We start from the raw sequence: 25,876 nt of genomic DNA, 5'->3' as shown, positions 1-25,876 counted from the left end.
TGTGGTAAATTTGCTGATTGCAGAAGAAGCCATTATGTTCCACTTAAATATTAGAATAGGGCTGGTGGTAAATGACTCAAGACTCTAGCGACCAACATTTTCTTGTTGGTTTGTTTGACATTGGCTTTGAAATAAAAAGACACGAATCGATGGCTAATTTGCATATGGAAAATTAATCTTCAAATGTGTCTTTTCTTTAAAGGAAGGGGAAGAAGAGAAAAAAAAAATTGAAAGCTTCTTTGCCTTTTTAGGGCCTCATATGCCTCAAACATGGAAAAGCTAATGGGAAGGGAACTTATTTTTTCTCATAATCTAGTACTTTGGATTCTGTTTTACTGTGTATCAAGTGGGTTTGCTTCTTGTATTATTTTTCATCACATGTATCTGTAGATTTATTTATATCATTTCTTTTCAGATTCTTCTGGCTCTACCCTGCTTATTCTGCTGCTTACCCTTCCTCTTCCCCAATATAAAACCTGGTTTCTCTCTCGTCTTCGAATCAGTTCTAATTTCTACCTGTTTGTCGACTGTCAAGAAGGACTTTTCTGTCAAGTGGGCTTTTCTCTATTCTGGATAATTATTCTTTCTATTGTCCTAAAACTTAAAGTTTTTCAAAGTTAAGACCCAGTTTTTTATTTCATGAGGCCCTTCTAGATGGCTGTAATTTTCACTTGATTTCTATAAACTTTCACTTTGTTTCATTTAAAATTCTGTGTTTTGCTTGTTTTTTTATCTCTTTCCAATGAATTTAATAAGCCCTAGAGTAAGGACTTTCTGTTATACTTAAATATTCTCTACCAGGAATGTAATATAGTACTAGACATACATTAGGCATTAACTTTTGTCTCCACCCAAACTACCCCTGTTCCCTTATTTTTCTCTTCTCTCTCTTCTCCTCCCCCACTACTTTTTTTTTTTTTTTGAGAGAGAGAGTACATGCATATGCATGAGTGGAAGGAGGGCGAGGGGGAAAGGGAGAGAGAGGATCCTCAAGCAGACTTCCATGAGCTTGGAGCCCCTTGCAGTACTTGATCCCAGGACCCTGAGATCATGACCTGAGCTGAAACCAAGAGTTGGATGCTCAACCAGCTAAGCCACCCAGGCATCCATTCCCACTTCTTTTCTCCTGATTTAACATGTTAAATTTCTCCTTTTTTGGGATAAAATTTGCTTCATACTATATTTTGAAATAATGTTTTGAACATGTTTTAAGATTTGGATTTCATAGCTGCTTGACGTTTACAAGATACCCTCTATACACACAAAAAAACTAGTAAGAAAAACTAAAAAAAAGTTTTATAATGTATATTATAAAGATCGTCTTTCCTTAGTTTACAAAGAGCTTGTACAAACAAATAAGAATAAAAATTAGTAATGTAATAGAAAATATGAGTGAAGGATGTGAAGGCATTTAAGAAAAAAATAGAAATTCAGCTTTCTTGTAGTTAAATGCAAATCACAATGAGGTACTATTTTTTTTAATCAAATGAACAAAAATTAAGTTTTATGATACTTAGTGCTGACGAGAGGTGATGGAGAAATGACCATTTTCATGCATTGTTAGTACTTTGTTATACTTTGTTACTCAGACCAGAAACAGGTTTTACTAGGAAGATGGTAAGAGAGGATATTGGATAGGCAACTGAAAATGTCTTGCCACATGGCTCATGCAATTTTTCTAGAGAAAAATTTCAACATTTTCCCCAATTTAATATACACAGATTCTTTGATTCAATGTTTCCGTTGTTCAGAGATCAAGAATGAAGTTAATATATTTCTTTAATAGGTAGCTGGGGCTTTTAAAAGGTGGTTTTCATGATGCCAAATAAACATTTGGAAGATGTTCCTCTTTATTTGTGTTTCCACAGATCATTAACTGAAGACAACATAAGCAAATATGCAAAATTCTCACATGGATGAGTACAGAAATTCTAGTAATGGCAGCACAGGCAACAGTTCAGAGGTAGTGGTAGAACAGTCTGCTGATTTCAGTACTGAGATTATGAATGTGACGGAAATGGAACAGTCCCCTGATGGATCTCCTAATGTGAATGCAGCTGCGGAAGAAAATGAAGTAACAAATGCTGTGGACCTTCCAGTGACAGAAACAGAAGCAAATTTCCCTCCAGAGTATGAAAAATTCTGGAAAACTGTAGAAAGCAATCCTCAGGATTTTACAGGCTGGGTATATTTGCTTCAGTATGTAGAACAGGAGGTTAGTAACTATTTAAATGGGATTAGAAGGGACAGATGAATCAAGTAACACCAGATGAGGTTTACTGTTTTGTAATTAAACTTGCCTCTTTTATGATTTTCAAATTAAGTTGAATAACATTAGATATGTACATTTTTAGCTTTAAAATAACTTTTATAACATTTGTACCTATTTGTCAACATTAGCAGAGTCTAATATTTTTAATAACTGGTGTGTATGCGCAAATGTGTATTTAATCACTGAAATAAAAAGTTACCTTGCTCTCTGACAGAATTACTTCCTTTTGTTTCAAAGGATAAGACTGTAATATATAAGAAAAAGATCTGTGTGTGTATGTGGTTTTTAAATCTGCGAGTTTATTTTATTTGAGATAATACATTTGGAAGAAATAATATTTTTGTGACATTAACTTCTAGGATTTTTAAATACCTTGTTTTATTTTCATCAGAATCACTTGATGGCTGCCAGGAAAGCGTTTGACAAATTTTTCATACACTATCCATATTGCTATGGTTACTGGAAAAAGTATGCAGACCTTGAAAAGCGGCATGACAACATTAAACAATCAGATGAGGTGCGTACATTACTGAATAAAATTATCTCCCTTAGGTACTGTAAGCCAAATAATAAAACAAAAACTTTATTTTTTATTTATTTATTTATTTATTTTGGCTGGCAGTACCTACGATTTATGGTCAAACAATTTTATAGGGTATTTTATTTGCATTTGTCACTCTTGTGGCATTTGTAGCTAATATTTTCTCTCTTTGTTGGCAGGTGCGTTAAACCTCTACAGTTTGTCAAGCTTTGCAGTGCAAGCCTCTGTATTACACTGCAGCTTAACAAGTAGGGCAGGGCTTTTCTCTCACTTACATTTATTTCTCATTTTCCAAACAATATAGTTGGTTTGCTAGTCACATTTGCTACGTCTTATTGCATTTTTGGTCAGACGCTGTCATTGATGCTCTAATGGGTCTGTGCCCTATGGTCTGTAACCCAAAGCCTGCCCACACAACCCGGTCAGAATGCAGGGACTGCTGCGCTTTGAAGATCAAGACTCTGCACGTGGGGATCAGAACATTGCCATGTTCTATCCAACCTCCACCCAAATGGTAATGGTAGATTATTTAAACAAAATTCCAGTAATTAGTATTTCTAAGGTTCACCGGATAACACAGTGTTGCCTCTCTGTTAAGAAATAATTAAATATTTGAAGTACAGTTTGTTGTTTTCTTCTTAGGTATATCGACGGGGGCTTCAGGCAATACCTCTTAGTGTTGATCTATGGATACATTATATAAACTTCTTAAAAGAAACATTGGACCCTGGTGATCCTGAGACAAACAGTACAATAAGAGGGTATGCTAAAAATTGATACTCAGATGCCTTCAAAATAGAAATAAGTCAAATATTTTGATGTTGACAATAGAACTACTCATGAATGCTGAACTGAATGTTTAACATTTCATTTTCACTATTTTAAAAAAGATACATGTAATAAACTGACTCATGATTATAAATATAGATAATAATGTCCTCATTTCACACGCCCCCTTCCTTATGTTCCCAATCCCATTCCCTCCATGATTTATGAATTGTGTGTTCTTTCATATATGGATGTGTATACGTGTATGTATTTTACATATTTGATTTTTTTTAATGTAACAGGCTGTTTTGGAATCTCTTCCTATCGTAATTTTTCAAGCATTGCAAAAGTATTTTGTGGTACTGAAGTACTATATTTATTGGACTAAATCCTTATTTATAGGAAATAATCAGTGGTGCTATAAACATGTCTGTATTAGTCATTATTTATGTCGAGCATGCTAGAAATAGAACTTTTGTCAAGAGAACACAAAACTTTTATCAAATGTTCTTTCAAAAGTGGTCAATTTTAAACTCCCACAGTGTATGAAGAGTAGTCATATTTTCCCATAGCTGTGCCACATTCTTTTTAACCTCCAGTGATATCTCATTATTTTCATTTGCATATCTCTGGATTGCTCATCCCAGTTTGCCATCTTTTTTGTATACTTGCATCAGCCATTTGCTTATTGCCTGTTCATGTCATTTGCTTGTTTTACTTTTGGATTGTCCTTTTCTTATTGATGATAGGAATTTTTTTTTAATGTGTTCTTGGTTTTTATTTTTATCAAAGTATGTGCATATGGTTTAAAAGTCATTGTTAAACTGCTTGTAACAAAAAGCAGTCCCTCCACCCCTCAAATATTTTATCTGTTTCTTATATTATCCTCGATGTTTATAATAGTAACTCTTTACTGCTCTTTCTCTCTCTTTATTATATTATGATTTTGGTATAGTAGATGAGATTTTTAGTTCACTTATACCCTGTCTTCCCATTTCTTACTTTTCCAATATGGATAGGTTTCATAGCCTTTTATTTTTCCTGGAGTAAATTACCCCTTCTAACACTCCTTCCTTTTTCTCACTTGCTTTGTTTTCCTTGAACATTTAAAATTTCCTACCCCCTCCAACAGCTATTTTCAGTTGTCAGTAGTAATAACTGGACTTCCTGCAGTGTACAAATGCTATGTGTGTTTTTTTGAAGCTAAAAACTGTGTATATCTAGTGTTACTCTGCTTAATCTGAAATTGTGAAAGGGAGTTATACTCGGAAATTTGCAAATTCCATTTTTTACCCTTCCCCTTGGGGGATATCCCTCTTGGAACTTTCTCTTCCATAGTCTGGATTGGTTGCTTTGTTCTATTTCTGCCAAAAAGCAGTTATTTTGAGATTTCCTCATCATGAATACAGGAGATGCTTTTACCTCTTTCTTGGGTTTCAAGTTCTAATTCTGAGAGTTTATAAGATCCCGATTTTTCTTGGCTGCTGCCTATCTTTAGAGGAGTGTATCCTATAACTTCTTGATAAAAGATGCTTGGGAGAAAAAAAAATTAAGCTTTTGTAAATCTGAAACACCCACTTGATGATCCAGTGGGGTATAGAGTTTTGATTTGGAAGTAATTTTTCCTTAGGGCTTTGAAGGCGTCTCCATTCTTTTTATAGCTTTTGGTTTTGTTAATGAGAAGTATGATAATTCTGTGGATTCCCTTTGTATGACTCGTTTTTCCTCATGGAAGCTTTTAAAATGTTCTCTTTATCTTTGATATAAGTGCAGTTTTATAATATGCTTTGGTGTGAGTTTTCTTTTTCTAATTCATTGTGCTTACTTAGTGGGCCTTTTCATTTTATGGTGCTCATGTCTTTCTCTTCAGAGAAATGTTATTATTGAGGTGCATGGCTGGCTTAGTATAGCATTGAACTTTTCATCTTGGGGTCATGAGTTGAGCTCTCTGTTGGGCTCAGAGTTTGCTTGGGCTAGAGTTTGCTTAAAAAAATAATAAAATTAAAAAATCATCATTAGTGTATATATTCTTATGTTGGTAATTCTCTTCCTGTGGTTTTCTCTATTGTTTTTATAGTTGTACATTGGATCTTCTGTTTTAATCATTTAATTTAATTTTTTTTCACTTTTTACATGTCAGATTTTTTTGGCTTTTTGAGGTATTTCCTTGACCCTTATATTGGATTTTTAATATCTGCCATCATTTTTTTAATATTTAAGAATCTTTTTTGTTTATTGTTCCTTTTATCTTCCTATTTTTGTTATATGGCTTATATCTTTTTCTTATTTTTAAAAAAGTATAAAAAGTGTTAAAGTTATCTTCTGTTTCCAGCACTATTTTCTCTGAAGTGTTTTATTGTTTTCATCTCTGACTTGTCTGATTTCTGACCATGTGAAAGATGAGATTTTAGGGGTGGCTGGGTGGCTCAGTGGGTTATGCCCCTGCATCCGGCTGTCTGCTCAGCAGGGAGCAGGCCCCTCCACCCCCCCTGCCTCTCTGCTTACTTGTGATCTCTCTCTCTCTCTTTGTCAAATAAATAAATAAAATCTTCAAAAAAAAATAAAAGATTAGATTTTAGGGGCACCTCAGTGGCTTATTTGGTTAAGCATCTGCCTTCAGCTCAAGTCATGATCCCAGGGTCCTGGGATTGAGCCCTGTGTGGAGCTCTGCTTGTCAGGAAGCCTGGTTCTCCTTTCCCCTACTTGTGGGTGCATGTGCTCTCTCAAATAAAATCTTTTTAAAATACTAGATTTTAATAAACTGAATATAAGCTCTGTGTATTTTGTATGCAGGGTATTATCGGCTGGCTTGATGGGCTTTGCAGTAGGGTGATCAAATGGGCACTCAGGTTTTTGTTGGGAGAATCCCAGTGTTGGTATTCTTACACTTTACTACTATGCCAAGCAGTTCTTCATTGAAGGATCATCTGATCTGCCTGGGGAATGTATACCTAGCTGCTGAAATCCCATAGCTGGGTAGGAAAGGAGGTGTAAGGTCTCTTACCATTCCTTAAAGCAACCTTCTTGTAAATATCCTGTCTTTAGTTCATTAAATGCTTCTTAATCATAGTTAAGATGATTAACTCTCCCAACTCCTTCCACTTTTGTTAGTTTCTGGTGTTTTAATTTCCTAAATCATTTTGGGATTCTGCAGGGGCAGTAACATGTATTTTACTGTCTTGAAAACCTCAGACACAAACATATACATGTGTGCATGCATGCATAGACACATCCTCTTAATCCTTTATGGATATATTAACATCCTCCAGTTTTGGTACATTTTTAAACTTTGTTTAGAATGTCTATCTTGTCTTTTCATCACTTTTTTCTTAATGTGGTTCAATCTTTAATCTTTTATTTGTATGTGAGTCTTTTGCCTGTTTTGCCAAAAATATGTAAATCTGGTATTTTCTTCTAATTTTTTAATAGTTTTGTTTTGTTACTCATTCATCTGGCATCTAAATCTGTGTCTTTTTTAAGTCATAGATTAACCTTTTATTTTGTCCAACTTTTTTGTGTTGATTTAAAATACCTTCTTTATCATATACTAAATTCTCACATATACATTGTTCTGCTTTCTTGGAACTGTTTTGTGATCCATTTTTCTGTTACCTGGCCAATATCATAATTTTAATCCCTGTAGCTTCCTAATTTCTTTTGATATCTTTCAGGAAAATGTCCTCTGCATTGTCCTTTTTGTATGTTAGCTGAGTGTTAGAATTTGTTTAACCTGTTTCACTTAAAATTTGTTAGACCTTTGATTGGAATTTTATTAAAGTTGTAGATTAATTCAGGTAGTATAGTTCATACTGTTAAAAATCCCTCTTGATTGTAAGATACATTTTGGAAATATGTACCTAAAAGTTTTATCCCACTGAGATATCAAATCCAGTGATTAAAATTGCGTACAAAAATCTCTTGAAATGAGTTAGGTTGTTTAAAAACACATGGTGTTATTTTTGTTTTGTTTTAGTAATCTGTAATTTTAGAATCAGAGAGACTTTTGAAAGTTTTAAAAACATATGTATACTTCTCATTACCTTACAAGGCAGTTGGGTTCCTTCTTGGAGAGTTATATTTTGCCAGAAAATTAGTCCTTAAATTGAGATAAAATTTGTCTCTGTCTTCTGCTGTAGATGAATCTGTTTGACAGACATTTCAGATTTCACAAATATTTAAGTATCTGCATTGTCACTCTTGATATGTTTGCAGTGTGTACATTTTGCATTGTAATTCTGTGTAAGATAAAATTACATCAAAGTACGTATATTCCCGTTTCCTTACTCTTGAAAAAGTAGCTGTTGTACACTTTTTTGTTACTCCTTCTGCCTTTTATTCCCTACTTATATAGGAAACAGTTAAATGTAATTTTGAATTTAGCATGATTTTCTGAAATTTTGAAATGTTTTATTTATTTTTAATTTTTAAAAAATTGTATAACTGACATATATTAGTTTTAGTTGTACAACTTAATGATTTGATATTTGTATTACTATAAGGTACAGAAATATTTTTAAAGTGATTTTATTTTGGAAAGATAACTTAGAGGTGATTTAATTTTTCAGAACTTTCGAGCATGCTGTTCTAGCTGCAGGAACAGATTTCCGATCTGACAGACTGTGGGAAATGTATATAAACTGGGAAAATGAACAGGGTAACCTGAGAGAAGTTACAGCTATATATGATCGTATTCTTGGTATTCCAACACAGCTGTATAGTCACCATTTTCAGAGGTGGGTAGAAAAATCCAATCATTAAAATATATTTGATTATTCATGTAATTAATTAATATTGAGGATTATAATTCTCTTGAAATGTCATTTGAGATTCTTTTAGATAAAAAGAGGAATAAATTTTCTTACTTGATGATCACAATTTATACACTTTTAAATTTTAACTTTTTCCCATATACTTTAGGAAATGTTTAGGAACTTTATTGTTTTTATTTATTTGTTTTTAAAGATTTTATTAGAGACGGAAATAGTGACAGAGAGCATGAGTAGGGAGGAGAGAGAGAAGCAGGCTTCCTGCCGAGTTGGGAGCCTGATGTAGGGCTTCTTTTCAGGACCCTGCGATCATGACCTAAACCAAAGACAGACACCAACTGAGCCACCCAGGTGCCTACTGTTTTTAAACACAAGTTTTTCTTTATCCATTTTATAGATGAGGAATAATGGGAATCCTATCTAAGGTGTTTTGGAGTGGTGAAGGAATGAGAAAATAGAACCCAAGTTTAATTATTCTTTGTGTAAGCGGTACTAAGTTAATAGAGTACATGGCACATAAATATGCTTATTTATTTATTTATTTATTTATTTATTTATTTTTTTAAAGATTTTATTTATTTATTTGACAGAGAAAGATCACAAGTAGACAGAGAGGCAGGCAGAGAGAGAGAGAGGGAAGCAGGCTCCCCGCCGAGCAGAGAGCCCGATGCGGGACTCGATCCCAGGACCCTGAGATCATGACCTGAGCCGAAGGCAGAGGCTTAACCCACTGAGCCACCCAGGCGCCCTAAATATGCTTATTTAAAACTTACTGGTTTACTCGGGGCTCCTTGGCTGGTTCTGTCTGTGGAGCATGTGACTTTTGATCTCAGGGTTGTACGTTCAAGCCCCAAGTTGGGTGTAGAGATTACATTAAAAAAAAAAAAAAATCTTAAAAACAAACTTAATGATGTACTAAAGGTACATTCTTGGGATTCATATAACACCTTATACCGAGAACATCTATTTTCAAAAGGGTGTATTTTATGTAGTAAATCTAAATCTGTTCGTATTCAGTCAAAAGTAATTTCATTTAAGTTTCCCACTATAATTTTGTCCTGACTGGTATTATTTCATTTTTATGAGTACTGTTAAAACAGCTAATTCTGTGTGATGTGATTTCCACATTGTTTTCTGATGTACTCAAAATATCCCACTGCTTAAGGACTCAAAGTCTTTCTGAACAAGAAAGTATATATTTTAAGTATCTGCTGTGTTAATAAATACTTGCATGTTTTTTAGCTACCATATTTTCGACATTTTTGTTAAAACTTTTATAAGTAGTATAGTGTTAGAGCCTGTAAACTTAGTGCTTTTTTTAGTAAGTGAATTTCCAAATTTTTTTTTTTACTAAAAAAGTTAGAAGACTATGAAGCATCTAAAAAGTTATGTGGATCAATTTGCTGAAGATTAGAGGAAGTTATGCAGATCCAGATTAGAAATAGGAATTGTATAGATCTGAATATATGATCTGTTTTTTACGAAATAGAGGAGATGTCCAGGTTTTTAGGGTATAATGACCTAGGAAGACACTTGATTAAAGACATTATTATGGGTGCCTGGGTGGCTCAGTGGGTTAAAGCCTCTGCCTTCAGCTCAGGTTGTGGTCCTGGGGTCCTGGAATCGAGCCCCGCATCGGGCTCTCTGTTCAGCAGGAGGCCTGTTTCCCCTCCTCTCTCTGCCTGCTTCTCTGCCTTCTTGTGATATCTGTCAAATAAATAAATAAAATCTTTAAAAATAAATAAATAAATAAATAAAGACATTATTAACACAAGGTTTGACATACAGAAGTGCTTGATGCATATTTTTTGAATAAAAGAATACAAAGATTTTAAAAATCCTTACGAGACAAAGAGGATACCTTTTCCTAAACCAATTCTTATGGGATCTACAGTATAGATAAAGTCTGTGATAACTTTATTTTTGGTAAGAAAAATAAAATATGATTAGGAAACACTTGCTACATGGCATTTGCTGTATGTCAGACGCCATTCTGAATGCTTATTTATAACTTACAGCATTATAACTTAAGCATATAATTTACAGCATTTATAATTTATTTAATCCTTACAGTAAGCCAGTGAGGTATACTATTATCCCCACTTTATGGGGATATTATTATCCCCATTTTATGGAAGTAGAGGCACAGAAATATTAAAATACTTGCATGAGGGGCACCTGGGTGGCACAGTCATTAAGCATCTGCTTTCTGCTCAGGTCATGATCCCAAGGTCCTGGGATCAATCCCCACATTGGGCTCACTGCTCAGTGGGAAGCCTGCTTCTCCCTCTCCCTCTCCCTCTCCCACTCCCCCTGCTTTTGTTCCCTCTCTTGCTATCTCTCTCTCTGTCAAATAAATAAAATCTTTAAAAAAAATAAAGTATTTGCATGAGGTCACAGAGTTAGTGTTTGGAAGCTGATTGAAACATAGATGGTGTGGCTCCAAAGTTCTTGGTATAGTCTCCTCCAGATCTTTTTGTTGTTGTTAAATGAATATCCCAGGAAGCCTGGGTGGTTCAGTTGGTTAAGTGTCTACGTTTGGGTCAGGTCATGATCTCAGGGTCCTGGGATCAAGCCCTGCATTGGGTTCCCTGCTCAGTGGGGACCCTGCTTCTCCCTCTGCCCTGCCACCCCTATTTGTGCTCTCTCTCAAATAAATAAAATCTTAAAAAAAAAAGTGAATATCCCAGTAGGTTTTTAAAATTATGTTTATGCTTATAATAGACATTGGTGGATGGCATTACACATACTGCTCTTTAATCTACACTTCTTTTTTTTTTTTTAAAGATTTATTTGAGAGAGAGAGGGAGAAGGGGAGAAAGAATCTTAAATAGACTCTGTGCTGAGTATGGAGTTCGATGCAGGGCTCACTCTCATGACTCTGAGGTTATTACCTGAGCTGAAATCATGCGTCTGATGCTTAACTGATTGAGCCATCCAGGCACCCCAAATCTCCTCTTTTTCTTTTACTATATTGATAACCACTTTCCTTATCAGTGTTTATAGCACACTCACAAGTAGTGTTTGTGTAAGTAAATCTTAAGACATAACTGACTGCTTTGAGAACCAGTGGAATGTTTTCTTTTGCCTAATACATTCCTACTTGGTCATTTATTTAGTACTTGTTATATAAAAGATTATATACCATTTAAGTTGTAGAAGTAAAGGCTCAGAGAAGCTATGTGTGAATAGTGTTGGCTCTCAAGCTGGTCAGAAGTGTGGAGGAAGAAGCATGTTTAAAACAAAAGTGTTCAACAGCACCTGGGTGGCTCAGTTGGTTGGGCACAGACTCTTGATTTTAGCTCCAGTGGGAGTCTTAGAGTCATGGGATCGAGACCCAGAGGGGGCTCCCTGCTCAGTGGCAGATTTGCTTGGGATTCTTCTCTCCCTACACCCCTCCACTACTTGGCGCATGTGCACGCTTCCCTCTCTCTTTTTTTCCTCTCTCAAATATTTTAAAATTATAATTATTATAATAATATATATTATGATACATTATTATAATTTTCTCATAATAAAAATCTTTTATTTATTATTTTTATTTTTATTTTTTTAAGATTCTTATTTGTCAGATAGCAGATAGCAGAAGCACAGAGAGCTGCAGGCAGAGCAGACAGAGCAGACAGTGGGAGGAACAGGTTCCCTGCTGAGTAAAGAGCCTGATGTGGGAAGCCTGATGTGGGACTTGATCCCAGTGGGATCATGACCCCAGCTGAAGGCAGACGCTTAACCATCTGAACCACACAAGCGTCCCTCAAATAAATAAATCTTAAGAAAAGTGTTGTAAGAGCTGTCACAGAAATATTTCTGTTATGTAGATTTGTTTATTGGATATATACTGATGACATTATCTCTAAGGAAATACGTAATTTAAAATTTTCCTTAGCTTGAGAGTTTGTGTTGTTGATTTAACTTCTCAGACCTGGTCCCTGGTAGTTCCTAAGCTCCAGACCTATTTAAATACTGATAATTTCCCAGAAGGCACTGCTCTTTTGTGCTTCTGTGATTTTAATACCTTTTCTGCTTCCCATTTGCCTGGTTAATTCATAGTACTCAAAACCATACAGCTTAATGTTTTCTGTGTGAAACTCTAATTTGCCAAAATAGAATGTTCTGTTATTTGTGCCAGCACTTTGCCTCTTTATTTACATTTGTCTTTTTTTTTTTTTTAAGATTTTATTTATTTATTTGACAGACAGAAATCACAAGTAGGCAGAGAGGGAAGCAGAGAAAGAGAGGGGGGAGCAGACTCCCTGCCAAGCAGAGAGCCCGACTCGGGGCTCCATCCCAGGACCCTGGGATCATGACCCGAGCTGAAGATAGAGGCTTAACCCACTGAGCCACCCAGGTGCCCCTACATTTGTCTTTTTTAAAAAAAATTATTTTATTTATTTTAGGGAGGAAGCAGACATAGGGAGAGAGAAACTTAAGTAGATTCCATGCTGAGCATGGAGCCCGGCTTGATGTGGGGCTCCATTCTTTAATCCCGAAATCGACCTGAGCTGAAACCCAGGGTCCAGAGGCTTAACCAACTGTGCCACCCAGACACCCCTACTTACTTTAACACTAATAACACTGCTTTGAAAGTATGTCTTTTTTAAACTGCTGTGCATATCTGTCAGTTTCTGAGACTTATTAATTTCTTTTATTCTTAGAGTGTAGGAATAGGGCTCAGTATATATTAGACTCTTAGCCATTCTTTATTAAATTAGCTTTATATTAGGAAAGGCTGATGAACGTTTATTGCTTAATATTCATATTTTATCACCATTTGAAATAATTTCCTATATAATGTAACAGTTAATATTATATTTTTTAAAGATTTTATTTATTTATTTGACAGACAGCGATCACAAGTAGGCAGAGAGGCAGGCAGAGAGAGAGAGAGAGGAGGAAGCAGGCTTCCCGGTGAGCAGAGAGCCCGATGCAGTACTAGATCCCAGGACTCTGGGATCATGACCTGAGCCGAAGGCAGAGGCTTTAACCCACTGAGCCACCCAGGTGCCCCATAATGTAGCAATTATTTTAAATTTGTGCTCTGTAAGTAGTCATCAATTTTATATTTTTATTTGTACCCCAATACTTTTGAGTTTTATTATTTACCTGAATATTAAGTCTGTTCTTTTTTTTTTTTTTAAAGACTTTATTTATTTATCTGACAGAGTGAGTGATTGCACAAGCAGGGGGAGCTCCAGAGGGAGAGGGAGAAGCAGGCTCCATGCTGAGCAGGGAGCCCTACACAGGGCTTGCTCCCAGGATTCTGGGATCAAGACCTGAGCCGAAGGCAGCCCTTAACATTATCTGAGCCACCCCAGATGCCCCTAAATCTGTTCATTTTCTTACTATACTTTCTGAAAATTACCTCCTCATTTCTAAGTTGCTTTTTTTTTTAAATAAGGTAGTCTGTATTTTCTCTCTCCCAGTGGTGAAATCTGCAAAATCTAGATTTGTTTCCCATGTTATATATATACATTAGTGAAAGCCTTAAAATCCATAAAAATTCAGGTGTGAATAGCCTAAATCAGTTTTAAGAAACTTGGGGAAAAGTCTGTAAGATTGGAGCATAGGTTACATGTACAACTCTGTCTAATAATTAGTTTAAAGAGGTCAGTCTGGGTTAGAATATGAAAGACTTTATCTGAGTAGATTGGATTTTAGCCTGAATGCAGGGTAAATGAACAGAAGTTATTTTGGTAAGAGGGAGATATGATCATGTTTACTATTTTGTTCTTCATATTTACTTTTTAGAAAAATTTTTTTAAGATTTTATTTATTTGACAGAGTTCACAAGTAGGCAGAGAGGCAGGCAAAGAGAGAGAGGGAGAAGCAGGGTCCTTGCTGAGCAGAGAGCCTGAGGTGGGGCTCAATCCTAGGACCCTGGGATCATGACCCGAGCTGGAGACAGAGGCTTTAATCCACTGAGCCACCCAGGCACCCCTCACGTTTACTTTTTAATAACACTTTTGATAGCAGTATTAGGGTTGAGATGGGAATAGTGAGACTAGAGTCTAGAAGCTGTCCATGTTTATCCAGATGAAAAATGAGGGGGGACGTGAAGACATACTTAGAAGGTAGAATCAATAGGACCTGATACCCAGTGGAATGTAAGTGAAATGAGGTCAAAGAGATTTACAAACAGTGGTTGACAGTACCATTAATCAAAATTAGAAATGCTGAGGGTGTTGATTCGTGGATAAAGATGATGCAATCAGTTTAAGATGTATATAAGTTTCCAAATTTAAATGGTATAACTATTTTAGCTCTTCATGTTGGTGTTTTGATTTAATTTGTATACACACACACACACACATACATATTAAAATTAGTGTGTGTGGAAAAATGAAATGACTTTTTTTTTTCAAAAACACTCGTAGCTTAAAATTAACCTATTTCTTTGGCAGAGTTTTGGCGATTGGATAAACTAGAATTGAGAAGAAGTTCAAATTTTTTGTTTATTATTTCTGTATTCTGTATTAATAAGATTGACCAGGAAGTAAATGAAAATAGATGCGAACAAAATGCCAAATGGAATCCATGGCAATCCTAACATTTAGGGACTGATGGGAAGGGAGAATCCTCAAAGATCAAGAATCAGTCAGAGACTTTGAGGAAAACAAGGAAGGTGGTAACTCAGCCAAAGGCAAAGAAGGTTCTAAAAGGAAAGCATGGTTAAAGGCCTTTAATAGTGAAGACATTGTTAGAGTATAGACTGTACTATGAAATAAGTGTCCATTTAATTTTGCATGTAATTTTGGTGACTTTTATTAGGGCAATTTCATTGGAGCATCTGGTATGGACACAAATTCAGGAGTAATTGGGAGGTGGGGAAGGAACTGCAAACATTTGTTGATCATTTTCAAGTGATCATTTATAATTTAAATAGGGATTATATTTAATTTTAAAGTAATTTTGCATAAATAAGTCAGTCTTGCAAAATAGTATTGTGCCATTTTACATGTGAGAAAGCCAAGACTTAAAGAAGGGAAAAACTGGGGCACCTACTGGCTCGGTTTGTTAAGCGCCTGCCTTTCAGGTCATGATCCCGGGGTCTTGGGATCAGGCCCCACATCGAGCTCCCTGCTCAGGCAGGGAGTCTACTTCTCTCTCTCCCCCACAGTTGTCCACGTCTGTGTGTACTCATTCCTTCTCTCCCCAATAAATAAAATCTAAGAAAAGAAAAAACTTGCCCAAAGTCAAATAACTAATAGTGTACAGAATTAGGATTTGAATTTATGCCTGTCCATGCTTTCTCTGTTATATTGCAAAGGCATGAAAGAAATGAAGGTGTCATCAAGTGGTCGGTTTTTATTATAAGAAAGGATAGAAAGGGTTTGGTGTTTCATATCAGACTTTTTTTTGAAAGAGTAATGTGTAGTAGGAATTGAATGTGGGATCTAAAATTATACTTCTTGGGCATCTACGTGGCTCAGTCATTAAGCATCTACCTTCAGCTCAGGTCATGATTCCAGGGTCCTGGGATCGAGTCTCACATTGGGCTCCCCGCTCTGCGGGAAGCCTGCTTCTCTGTCTCCCTCTCCCACTCCCCCTGCTTGTGTTCCCTCTCTCACCCTCTCTCTCTCTGTCAAATAAATAAATAAAATCTTTAAAAAAATAAAATTATACTTCTTATATAGAGTATTTATTTTTATTGGCTTCTTTTAGGTTTAAAGAACATGTACAGAATAACTTGCCTAGAGATCTGTTAACTGGCGAACAGTTTATTCAGCTGCGAAGGGAATTAGCTTCTGTAAATGGACATAGTGGTGATGATGGTCCTCCTGGTGATGATCTACCGTCGGGAATTGAAGACATTACTGATCCAGCAAAGGTAACCAGACTTAGTAAAAAACCCTTCAATGCGTGGGAAACTAGACTTTATATCCCCTGACTGTATGTGTTGTATAACATGTATCTCGTATAAAATTAATTTCTAATTAAGGAAAGTGGGACTTCTTTAGCTATAATGTGGTTTAAATACAGATTTAAGGTAGAGAATCTGTTTTACTATGAGACACCTGGAAATAGCTTGGACGAGCTAATAGAATCTATTTTACTATGAGACACCTGGAAATAGAAGGGACGTTTTGCCCATGCAGTAATCTACTTGTCCACTTTAAACACACACAAGAAAGTGGTTTATTAGGAAATTCTATTACAAATTTTAGTATTGTTAATTGTACTTTGCACATAATTGTTAACAGTTTAAAACCTATCACTATTCTCAGATTATAAAGTAGGTGTGGATAATATTTAAATGTAAGCAACAATATTAAAAAATTTCAGTATGTAACTTGTGTGATTTAAATTTTTTTTTTCTTCCCAAGCTGATTACAGAAATAGAAAACATGAGACATAGAATCATTGAAATTCATCAAGAAATGTTTAATTATAATGAACATGAAGTTAGTAAAAGGTGGACATTTGAAGAAGGTGTAAGTGTTTTTGTTTTGTAATAGGCTTCAAAATATAAAGGTAGAAATAATGTATTTTCTTTTCAGTTTTGAGTAATGTCTCTTCTCCTTTTTATTTTTGCCTATTTAGATACCATCAATTTCCCATGATCATTTTTATCATTTTCCATTATCAATTTTAGAATCTTCAAGAATGAATTCAGATTTACTCAAGTTGGAAGATAACCATTTACTGCAGTTATTCAGTTTTTTAAATCAGCTTAATTGAGTTCATACTTTATGTACAACAGAATGTACCCATTTTAGATGGGTAGTAAAATGAGGGTTTCCCTCCACCAATTCTAATTTATTTCTGGTTTTTTAAAACAATTTTGAGATAAAATGCACTTACCATATATATAGTTCATCCATTTAAAGTATATAATTCAGTAGTTTTTAGTGTATTCACAGATAGGTACCGCCATCACTGTGGTCCATTTTGGAACATTTTCATCACCTCACAAAGGAATCCTTTACTCTTTACCTTTAGCTGTCACCCCTCTACTCCCTCACCTGTCTGCTCCACCGCTTATCCCCAGCCCTAAGGTACTACTAATCTACTTTCTGTTCCTATAGATTTTCCTGTTCTGGCCTTTCATTTGAGTGGAATCATACAGTATGTTGTTTTTTGTTGATTGGCTATGAGGTTTGACTGTATATTCAGATTACAGTGCACCACAGCAATCAGGATATGGAACTAGTCTGTCATCCCAGAAAGTTCCTTTGGCCCCTTTTTCATTCAGTAACCTCCACCCCACTCCTAGCCCTAGGCAATTACTGATTTGTTTTCTGTTTCATAGTTTGTGTTCAGTTTTAAAATACTCAATAAAGAAAAATATTTACTGGACATAAAATTGTGTAGTGCCATTACAATTACTAAATAAATGGAAAATACATTCTATTTCTTCAATTTGTAAAGTCTAAGAAATTTAATTTTAAAAGTTTTTATTGTGAAGTATGGTGATTAAAATTTTTTTGGTTCACCGTAATTACATACATAATTTAGATAATTCCTATTATTACTATAGTTATACATTATCTGGTGTTGGTATTGGTTTAGTTTCATTCCTATGTCATACTTTTTTCTGTCATACTTCTATTGCAGATTAAAAGACCTTATTTTCATGTGAAACCATTGGAAAAGGCACAACTAAAAAACTGGAAAGAATACTTAGAATTTGAAATTGAAAATGGGACTCATGAACGAGTTGTGGTTCTCTTTGAAAGATGTGTCATATCATGTGCCCTCTATGAGGAGTTTTGGATTAAGGTAAGAAAATTAGGTGCTCTGAAACTTGAACATATTATAAACATTGATCTAGTGACTAACCTTTTTTGTACTTCTGTTGAATGTTGTTCATATAACTATATCTGTTGCATTAGGAGATGGTCTGCTTGCAACCAGATTTGACTGCTGCATATGCCAACCTCGTTGCCTCTCTTCGTCCTTCCTTACAGAAACTAGTCTAGTGGTTCAATAAAGGTGCTGAATGGGTTTAAAAATAGAATTTTATCGTTCTGTCACATATTTAATGGCTTGTTCAACTGTAAATTATTCAGTACTTCCTCTGTTTCTGTATGTAGTATGCCAAGTACATGGAAAACCATAGCATTGAAGGAGTGAGGCATGTCTTCAGCAGAGCTTGCACTATTCATCTCCCAAAGAAACCCATGGTGCATATGCTTTGGGCAGCTTTTGAGGAACAGCAGGGTAAGAATGAGGAAATTTGGTTGATATTTTTGGGATTTTAAGTTACTTCAGGAAAAAGTTCTAGGAATTGAGTCTTGCGGGATGGTGTAAAGCAGAGGTCATTAGATTTTTTCTATAAAGGGCCAGATAGAAAATAGTTTAGGCTTTGCAAGCCATATGGTCTTTTTCCTGACAACTCTGCCGTTATAGCCCAGATACATCTGCAGATAATAGATAAACAAATGAGCATGGCTTTTTCCAGTTTTAAATTAAAAAACAAAACAAACAAAACAGGCAGAGGGCTGGATTTAGCCTATGGACTGTTACTTGCCATACCTTGCATAAAGGATATTTCAGAAGTTTAAACAGAAGCATAAACATTTAATTAACATTTCTAGGTAATATTAACGAAGCCAGGAATATCTTGAGAACATTTGAAGAATGTGTTCTAGGATTGGCAATGGTTCGTTTGAGAAGAGTAAGTTTAGAGCGACGGCATGGAAATATGGAAGAAGCTGAACATTTGCTTCAGGATGCCATTAAGAATGCCAGATCAAATAATGAATCATCGTTTTATGCTATCAAACTAGCTCGGCATCTTTTCAAAATACAAAAAAACCTTCCAAAATCAAGAAAGGTGCTTTTGGAAGCAATCGAAAGAGACAAAGTATGTATTTGTATTTTAGAATATCTTTCATAAAAAACAAAAACAACCCAAAAAACAGTGCTTCTTGTTTGTTTTCTCATTTTGGCAACTATGATGAAAGATTTGGTCTGTATGTAATATATTTCATTACTAAATGAAGACAACAGTCCCTCTAAACTGATGTTGCCATTCTTCAAAATTTTTTTGAATTAGGAATTAAAGGTTGAGAAAATTAAAATTATTGGAATAAAAATGGTTGCAGACATTGTGACGTGTTCTGTTTCTCTTATGTTTAGAAATTTTACAGCAGATTTACTGATTATTTTAAGTAGAGGAGGACCTGGAAGAATACCTTATAATCAAAAGCATGATAGTTGTCTACGTTTTATCTGCTATACCAGTGAGAGTCTCCTTTTCAAAGTATTTTACTCTGTCAGTTGATAAAAGGCAGTGTATATGATATTTCTAAGTTTTTAAGGATTTTCAGCTAATACCAGCTCTGTTTAAGACACAGGTCTGTAACTGTGTTTCCCAGCTGCAGTTGAAGATGATTGCAGTTGCCAAAGATTTAAACTAATGGGAAGTGTAGAAACTATTTTTTAATGTTTTATTTTTTTATTTGTCATAGTAAGATCAAGCCACATTAAATCCAAGGTAATAGGATTTTCACTTACTGGGATTTAACAATTTTCGTAATTTGGGAGATAGTAGGATGATGTCATTACTTCTCAGTGTGCTAATTATTAGTTTTTTGACATGTTTTGATGTATGCTCAAAACATTTAACATGTTAGATTTTAATATGATTTTCAGTATTTTTCAAATTTAGACATTAAGGCATTTTAAATATCTGTTCTAATCAAAATATCTTAGAATTATTATTAATTGATACTGCTTTTTACACAGGAGAATACAAAGTTATACCTCAATTTACTTGAAATGGAATATAGTGGTGACCTCAAACAAAATGAAGAAAATATCCTAAATTGTTTTGACAGAGCTATACATGGTTCATTACCTATTAAAATGAGAATTACATTTTCTCAGAGAAAAGTGGAATTTCTTGAAGATTTTGGTTCAGATGTTAATAAGTAAGATCTTAATTATATATTATCTATTTATTTGCATAGTCAATGAGCATTGATAATTTTGGTTGAGAGTTTGATGATTAGTACAAATTATTATATTGTTAAATTTAAAATGTTTGTCTAGGTTACTTTTTCCTCATATATATGGAGGGAAAACTCAATTTTGCAAATGTGTATGTATTTAACAGGAGGATAGATGGTTTGTCTTTCCTTCAAAATTGTTTTCAAAATTTTAGCATGGTAATGGAAGCAATGAGCGAAGGCAGGAAACAGCAATCCCATGAAAAAGAAATGGGTCAAGGATTGAACCCTAAAACACAGAAATAGAATATAGGCCACTAAAAGTGGATGGGTTTAATCTGAAATAGGGATGCCGTTTTATCTCTGATTGGAGAAAATGGATATGGTTGCACAGATCATGCCTAATGGACTCAATGCATTGTAAGAAGCTGAAAGTTGAGGGTGGTGGAAGGATTCACTCTAAGGCATTTGGGAAAAGGAGAAGTTTAGGATTTATATTTGCAAAGTAGAAGAGTAGAAGTACTGGTAAGAGTGTTGCTGTTGTTCCATTCTTAACTGATTGTAGTGGGGAACTATCCCACTCATTAGTAGGCATGTCCCTTTTTTCCTTTGAAAGAACCATTGATAAAATGAGGATTTGTGTGTCTTTATATATATGTGTGTATATATTTTTGATGGTTGTGTAAAATTTTAGTTAAAATAATAAACATTTTAACATAAGTTAATTTTTTTTTTTTAAAGATTTTATTTATTTGACAGACAGAGATCCCAAGTAGGCAGAGAGGCAGGCAGAGAGCGAGGGGGAAGCAGGTTCCCTGCTGAGCAGAGAGCCCGATTCGGGGCTCGATCCCAGGACCCTGGGATCATGACCTGAGCGGAAGGCAGAGGCTTTAACTCACTGAGCCACCCAGGTGCCCCAAACATAAGTTAATTTTTAATACAATCGTATGTATGTGCTTGACACATTAAATGTGTTTTATGAATTATCTAATGTAAAATATGTAAGCCTAATGAAAAAGGTGTAGGTAACTTTTTTGTTGTTGTTGGTACTGTTGTTCTTTTAATAGATGAAGAGAGGCTTAAAGAGATTAATAGTGTTTGCAAAGGTCAGTTAGCTATTATTTCATTGTGCAGCTGGGAATAGAACTTGCTTCAAAGTCTGTGCCTCTAACCACATGTGCTGTATATTTAGTGTCTTCTGTTTATTTTGTACTGAAGAAAGTGCACAAAAGAAATGGGATATTTTAATTCCAGGTTTTAGTCTAGTGGATGGTATGATGATCAGAGATCATCATATGTAAGTATCTGAGGTGGCACAAAACCGTTAAAGAAGGCTGTGATTTCTGTGGATCAGAATGGATTTGTCATCCTTCGCAGAGGAGATGGGGCTTCATTTAGGTACTCCTGGATTCTGACAAGGAAAGGATAAAGTGGTTGAAGAAAAGTTCATTTAAAAGTAACATCCGCTTTATTGGAGGGCTTTTGAAGTAGTAGAAATGTGATGTTGATTGTGCTGTGCATTGAACACTGGGCTAGGTTAGAGCGCATGCAGTACCACAAATGACAGTAGGAAGCTGTTAGAGTTTTGACTGAGATTATGTGATATATTTGAATTCGGCAATAGTATGTGGACAAATCTGAGGCTCGACATAAAGATGCCTGTTAGGCCCTTGCAAATATAGAGGGTCTGAATGTCAGGTCTAAGATTATTGTAGTTGAAATTTAAAAAGGGAATGATTAAAAAATAAATGAGCTTAAAAATTAGAAACTTAGAAATTTAGGTAGCAGTATAAGGTATTGGTAAGAATTGATGTTTAATTCATAGAATATATGCTTAAGTCTTAGCTTAGTCACTTTACCATTTGTGTATTCCTGTTTTCAAATTTTCTCATGATTGAATCTCTTATCACCTAATCCACAGGTTAAAAGTCTTGAAAGAACTTAGTCCATTTAAAGTGTTTGATGTTGAGTAAGCCCTCAACCAGAGATTGCTGGTATTAACAATTTTATAGCCTCTTGAACCTTTTGGGATCAGAGTTACAGGTTATCATTAGATGTGTATGTATGTATGTATGTGTGTGTGCGTATGTGTATGTATATGTATGTATGTGTGTGTGTGTGTATATATATATGTATATATGTATATATATATGTATATATGTGTGTGTGTGTGTGTGTGTATATATATATATATATATATATATATATATATATATATATATATATGCAGGCTTCCCAGGGAAGTTCTGTATGCATGTAAAGTATATAAGGTCATTTATACAGAAATATTATCTGTGTTCAAGTTTATGATTACTTAAAAAAAAATAAGGCCATTTGTCTTTATAAAAAAAAATTCAGAAAATGGTAAAAGGAAAATAAAATCTTTAGGATTTTTACAGTCAGTTTGGCTTCAGTTGACACTGTTTTTGAAGTTCTGAGTTCCAGGTGAGATAATGCACATATCGATGTTAGAATTTTTTTTATTTATTAAAAATTATCTTCAAAAAATTTTGAGAGAGTACACGTGCAAGCAGTGGGGAGGGGCAGAGGGAGAGGGCGAGAGTCTTAAGCAGACTCTCCATTGAGTGCAGAGCCCAGCACGGGCATGATCTCACAACCCAGAGATCATGACCTGAGTGAAACCAAGAGTTCGATGCTTACCCAACTGTGCCATGCAGGCACCTCCTAAAAAACTACCTTTTTAATCAATGATAACAGATTGTAGTTCTGTATGTTTTTTTTTTTTTTAAAGATTTTATTTATTTGAGAATGCAGAGAGAGTGAGCAAGCACAAGCAGGATGTTGGGAGAGGGCAAGAGAGAGAGAAGCTAGCTCCCTACTGAGCAGGGATCCTGATGCGGTATTCGATCCCAGGACCCTTGGGATCATGACCCAAGCCAAAGGCAGACTCTTAACTGGCTGACCCATCCAGGCACCCCTGTAGTTTTGTATTAGTTTTAATTCAATTTATCACATGGCCAGCGTTTAAATATAATTTATCCTAACTGGTGTCAGGTATCTTAATAAGCACTGTTAAATTAGATCTGAAAGTATATAAATTACAATGGTCAGGATTCATTCTTTGCACTGACAAAAACACACCCTCAAAATCACTCTTAGTTGCGTAGTAAATTTCTTTGGTGGGCTCTCTGTGTTAGTAATGATAATCAAAGGAAGCTCTTGACCAATATCTCATCACCTTCAGCCAACTGTAGTACAGAGAATAGGCATTTTTTTTTAAGATTTTATTTATTTATTTGATAGAGATAATGAGTAGGCAGAGAGGCAGGCAGAGAGAGGAGGAAGCAGTCTCCCCGCCAAGCAGAGAGCCAATGTGGGGCTTGATCCCAGGACCCTGGGATCATGACCTGAGCCAAAGGCAGAGGCTTTAACCCGCTGAGCCACCCAGGTGCCCCCAGGCATTTTTCTAATAGCTCAAGAATCCCAGGACTTACTAAACATCTTGATTTGGGTCATATTGGTCAGGAGATATACTGTAATTGGCCAGTCCTGAATCCCTGAAGCCCCATTTAAATCACATGGGCTGAGAAGCAAAGCAGAGAGTAATGGTTTCCCAAAGGAAATACATTGGAAAAGGTAGCTGGGAAGTTTGCTAATACTGGTTCAGTGGATATTCACTGCAACATATTTTTGTTTCCAAGTGGAAAGAAGTCCAAAACAATAAATATAACAGTTTGGTTTTTGTGTATTCCAGAGGATTTTTTTTTTTTCCCTCCTTCCCTCTCAGGCTTCTCAATGCTTATGATGAACATCAAACACTCCTAAAAGAACAGGATTCTTTAAAAAGGAAAGCAGAAAATGGGTATGTAATGAAGGGATGCTTAAAAGAAGACATTTCATTGTGGAAATGCCTTTAAAGATAAATATTTTTACATGTTACCTTCATGTTGTGGTAGATACTTTATATTCATGATTTTAAAAAATCTTACAAAAGTGAGTGGTTAAAAACTTAACTAAAATAAATGTACATGGATACAAATGTACACATTCATCCATTTGTTTTAAAAGTACTTACCTGTGGGAATTTTGAAAGTTTCTATTTTGTCCTTTTATTTAGATCAGAAGAACCAGAGGAAAAGAAAGTTCACACAGAAGATACAACTTCATCATCTACACAGATGATTGATGGTGATTTACAGGCAAATCAAGCTGCGTATAATTATAGTGCCTGGTATCAAGTGAGTTCACACAATTTAATCTTTTGTTCATGGATGTTAGTTAGAAAAGCATAAGTTAGGATAGGTTTTTTTTTTTTTTTTTAAACAACTTCTACTCCAGACTGTATAATAAATTAATTTTTGTGGTTAGGTCTTAGAATTGTTAGCAGTGAACACATGCCTTTTTTCTTAAATATATCTACTTTTATAAATGGAATCAGCCAGTTCTAGCATGCTAACATGTGTGCTTTTTCCTTTCAGTACAATTATCAGAATCCTTGGAATTATGGACAGTATTACCCTCCCCCTCCAACCTGATGAGAAAATATATCAGATGGAATGTGTGAAAAATACGAAAATTATTTTTTTTTAATGAGGGATGTAAACATAACATAAACTTGTTGTATTTGATAACTTGTCTTCCTGTTTCTGTGTAACATGATTTGTTTAGTAATAGGGGAAAATGTCACTTAGTAGTTTACCACAGATATTTCCTACCATTTATAAACTTTACTTTTTATTGGAGAACTATTTTTTTGATTTTTGCATTAAGTGGTCTAGAATTCTTTTGCAATGCATTCGCAACAGTTTTGTAGCCTTAAGGGGTAGGAAAAAAGAAAAAAAAACTGACTGTAAATCATGTCAGTATAGTACAAGATTCTGAAAATCCATAAGGGCTGGTTATTAAGGATTTACCTCTGTAAAAAAAAAAAATGGATTTTTAACCTTTGATGACAAGGTTTTGTCTGTTTCAGTTATCCTTGTGAATTTGGATTTAACTGCCAGAAAAGATACACTATTAAATACTATGTCTTGGGATAGAGATTATAAATGAAAAATGGAATGTTTGCATCCCTTTTAAAAAATGAGAATCATATCAAAAGTATGTTGTTTCAGGAGACTTTGTATTTAGAATATTCATGTAAAACTTGTGAGCAAGCTTTCATTTTGATCAAACTGATCATCTTCATTTTTGTAATAAAACTGAAGACTCCTCAACAAATTGTTATGAATTTATTGGGGGAGGGCTGGATCACCTAATAGTATTAACTTTATTCATTATTAGTGATTCATTGGTTTTGAAGTATACTTTTCTTGAATTTAGTTATCTTCTTGCCAGCATTAGGCCATTTAGCTGTTTTTGCTTCCTCAGTTTCTGTGCTTGTCTTCTCACTATACAGGGCTACTTCTTTTAAAATTTTAAGAGGAGGGGCGTCTGGGTGGCTCAGTTGGGCATCCAACTCTTGGTCCACTTAAGTTGTGATCTCAGCGTTGGGATATTGAGCCCTGTGTCCGGCTCCAAGCTCAGTGGGGAGTTGGCTCCAGATTCTTTTCCTCTTCTCTGCTCCTCGCTCTCCCCTCCCCCAGCTCATGCACATACACTCTTTCTAAAATAAATAAATAAAATCTTAAAAAAGTCTTAAAAGCTCTTTAGAAAAAGAGAAAAGATTTTAAGA

The 25,876-nt window shown here is 35.0% G+C and overlaps 1 protein-coding gene and 1 non-coding gene across 6 annotated transcripts in view; both read left to right on the top strand.

Moving 5' to 3' along the window:
* The window catches only part of PRPF39 (pre-mRNA processing factor 39), a 38,616-nt gene extending 13,194 nt beyond the window's left edge, over positions 1-25,422 (top strand). For 2 of the 5 annotated variants that reach the window (XM_032871200.1, XM_032871201.1), the window contains exons 2-14: positions 1,869-2,215; positions 2,664-2,789; positions 3,456-3,574; positions 8,147-8,314; positions 16,010-16,175; positions 16,672-16,779; positions 17,903-18,067; positions 18,382-18,508; positions 18,886-19,154; positions 20,039-20,223; positions 23,990-24,064; positions 24,320-24,440; positions 24,681-25,422. In XM_032871200.1, the coding sequence (XP_032727091.1) occupies positions 1,898-2,215; positions 2,664-2,789; positions 3,456-3,574; positions 8,147-8,314; positions 16,010-16,175; positions 16,672-16,779; positions 17,903-18,067; positions 18,382-18,508; positions 18,886-19,154; positions 20,039-20,223; positions 23,990-24,064; positions 24,320-24,440; positions 24,681-24,737 (2,004 nt within the window). In that variant the 5' untranslated portion in view covers positions 1,869-1,897 and the 3' untranslated portion in view covers positions 24,738-25,422. Of the gene's footprint in view, positions 1-1,868; positions 2,216-2,663; positions 2,790-2,992; positions 3,062-3,164; positions 3,328-3,455; positions 3,575-8,146; positions 8,315-16,009; positions 16,176-16,671; positions 16,780-17,902; positions 18,068-18,381; positions 18,509-18,885; positions 19,155-20,038; positions 20,224-23,989; positions 24,065-24,319; positions 24,441-24,680 lie in introns of those variants that run through there. The other 3 variants (XM_032871203.1, XM_032871204.1, XM_032871202.1) reach the window with 3 other exon arrangements.
* Positions 19,237-19,322, top strand: LOC116875706. The gene has a single exon (XR_004384258.1). It is a non-coding gene; the product is annotated as a small nucleolar RNA SNORD127 (small nucleolar RNA).
* Positions 25,423-25,876: the final 454 nt, after the last annotated feature.

The sequence above is a fragment of the Lontra canadensis genome, unplaced genomic scaffold (genome assembly GCF_010015895.1).
Source record: "Lontra canadensis isolate GAN:19392208 unplaced genomic scaffold, GSC_riverotter_1.0 scaffold42, whole genome shotgun sequence".
NCBI classification, from domain to species: domain Eukaryota; kingdom Metazoa; phylum Chordata; class Mammalia; order Carnivora; family Mustelidae; genus Lontra; species Lontra canadensis.
This window is presented reverse-complemented; position numbering and strand designations above follow the sequence as displayed.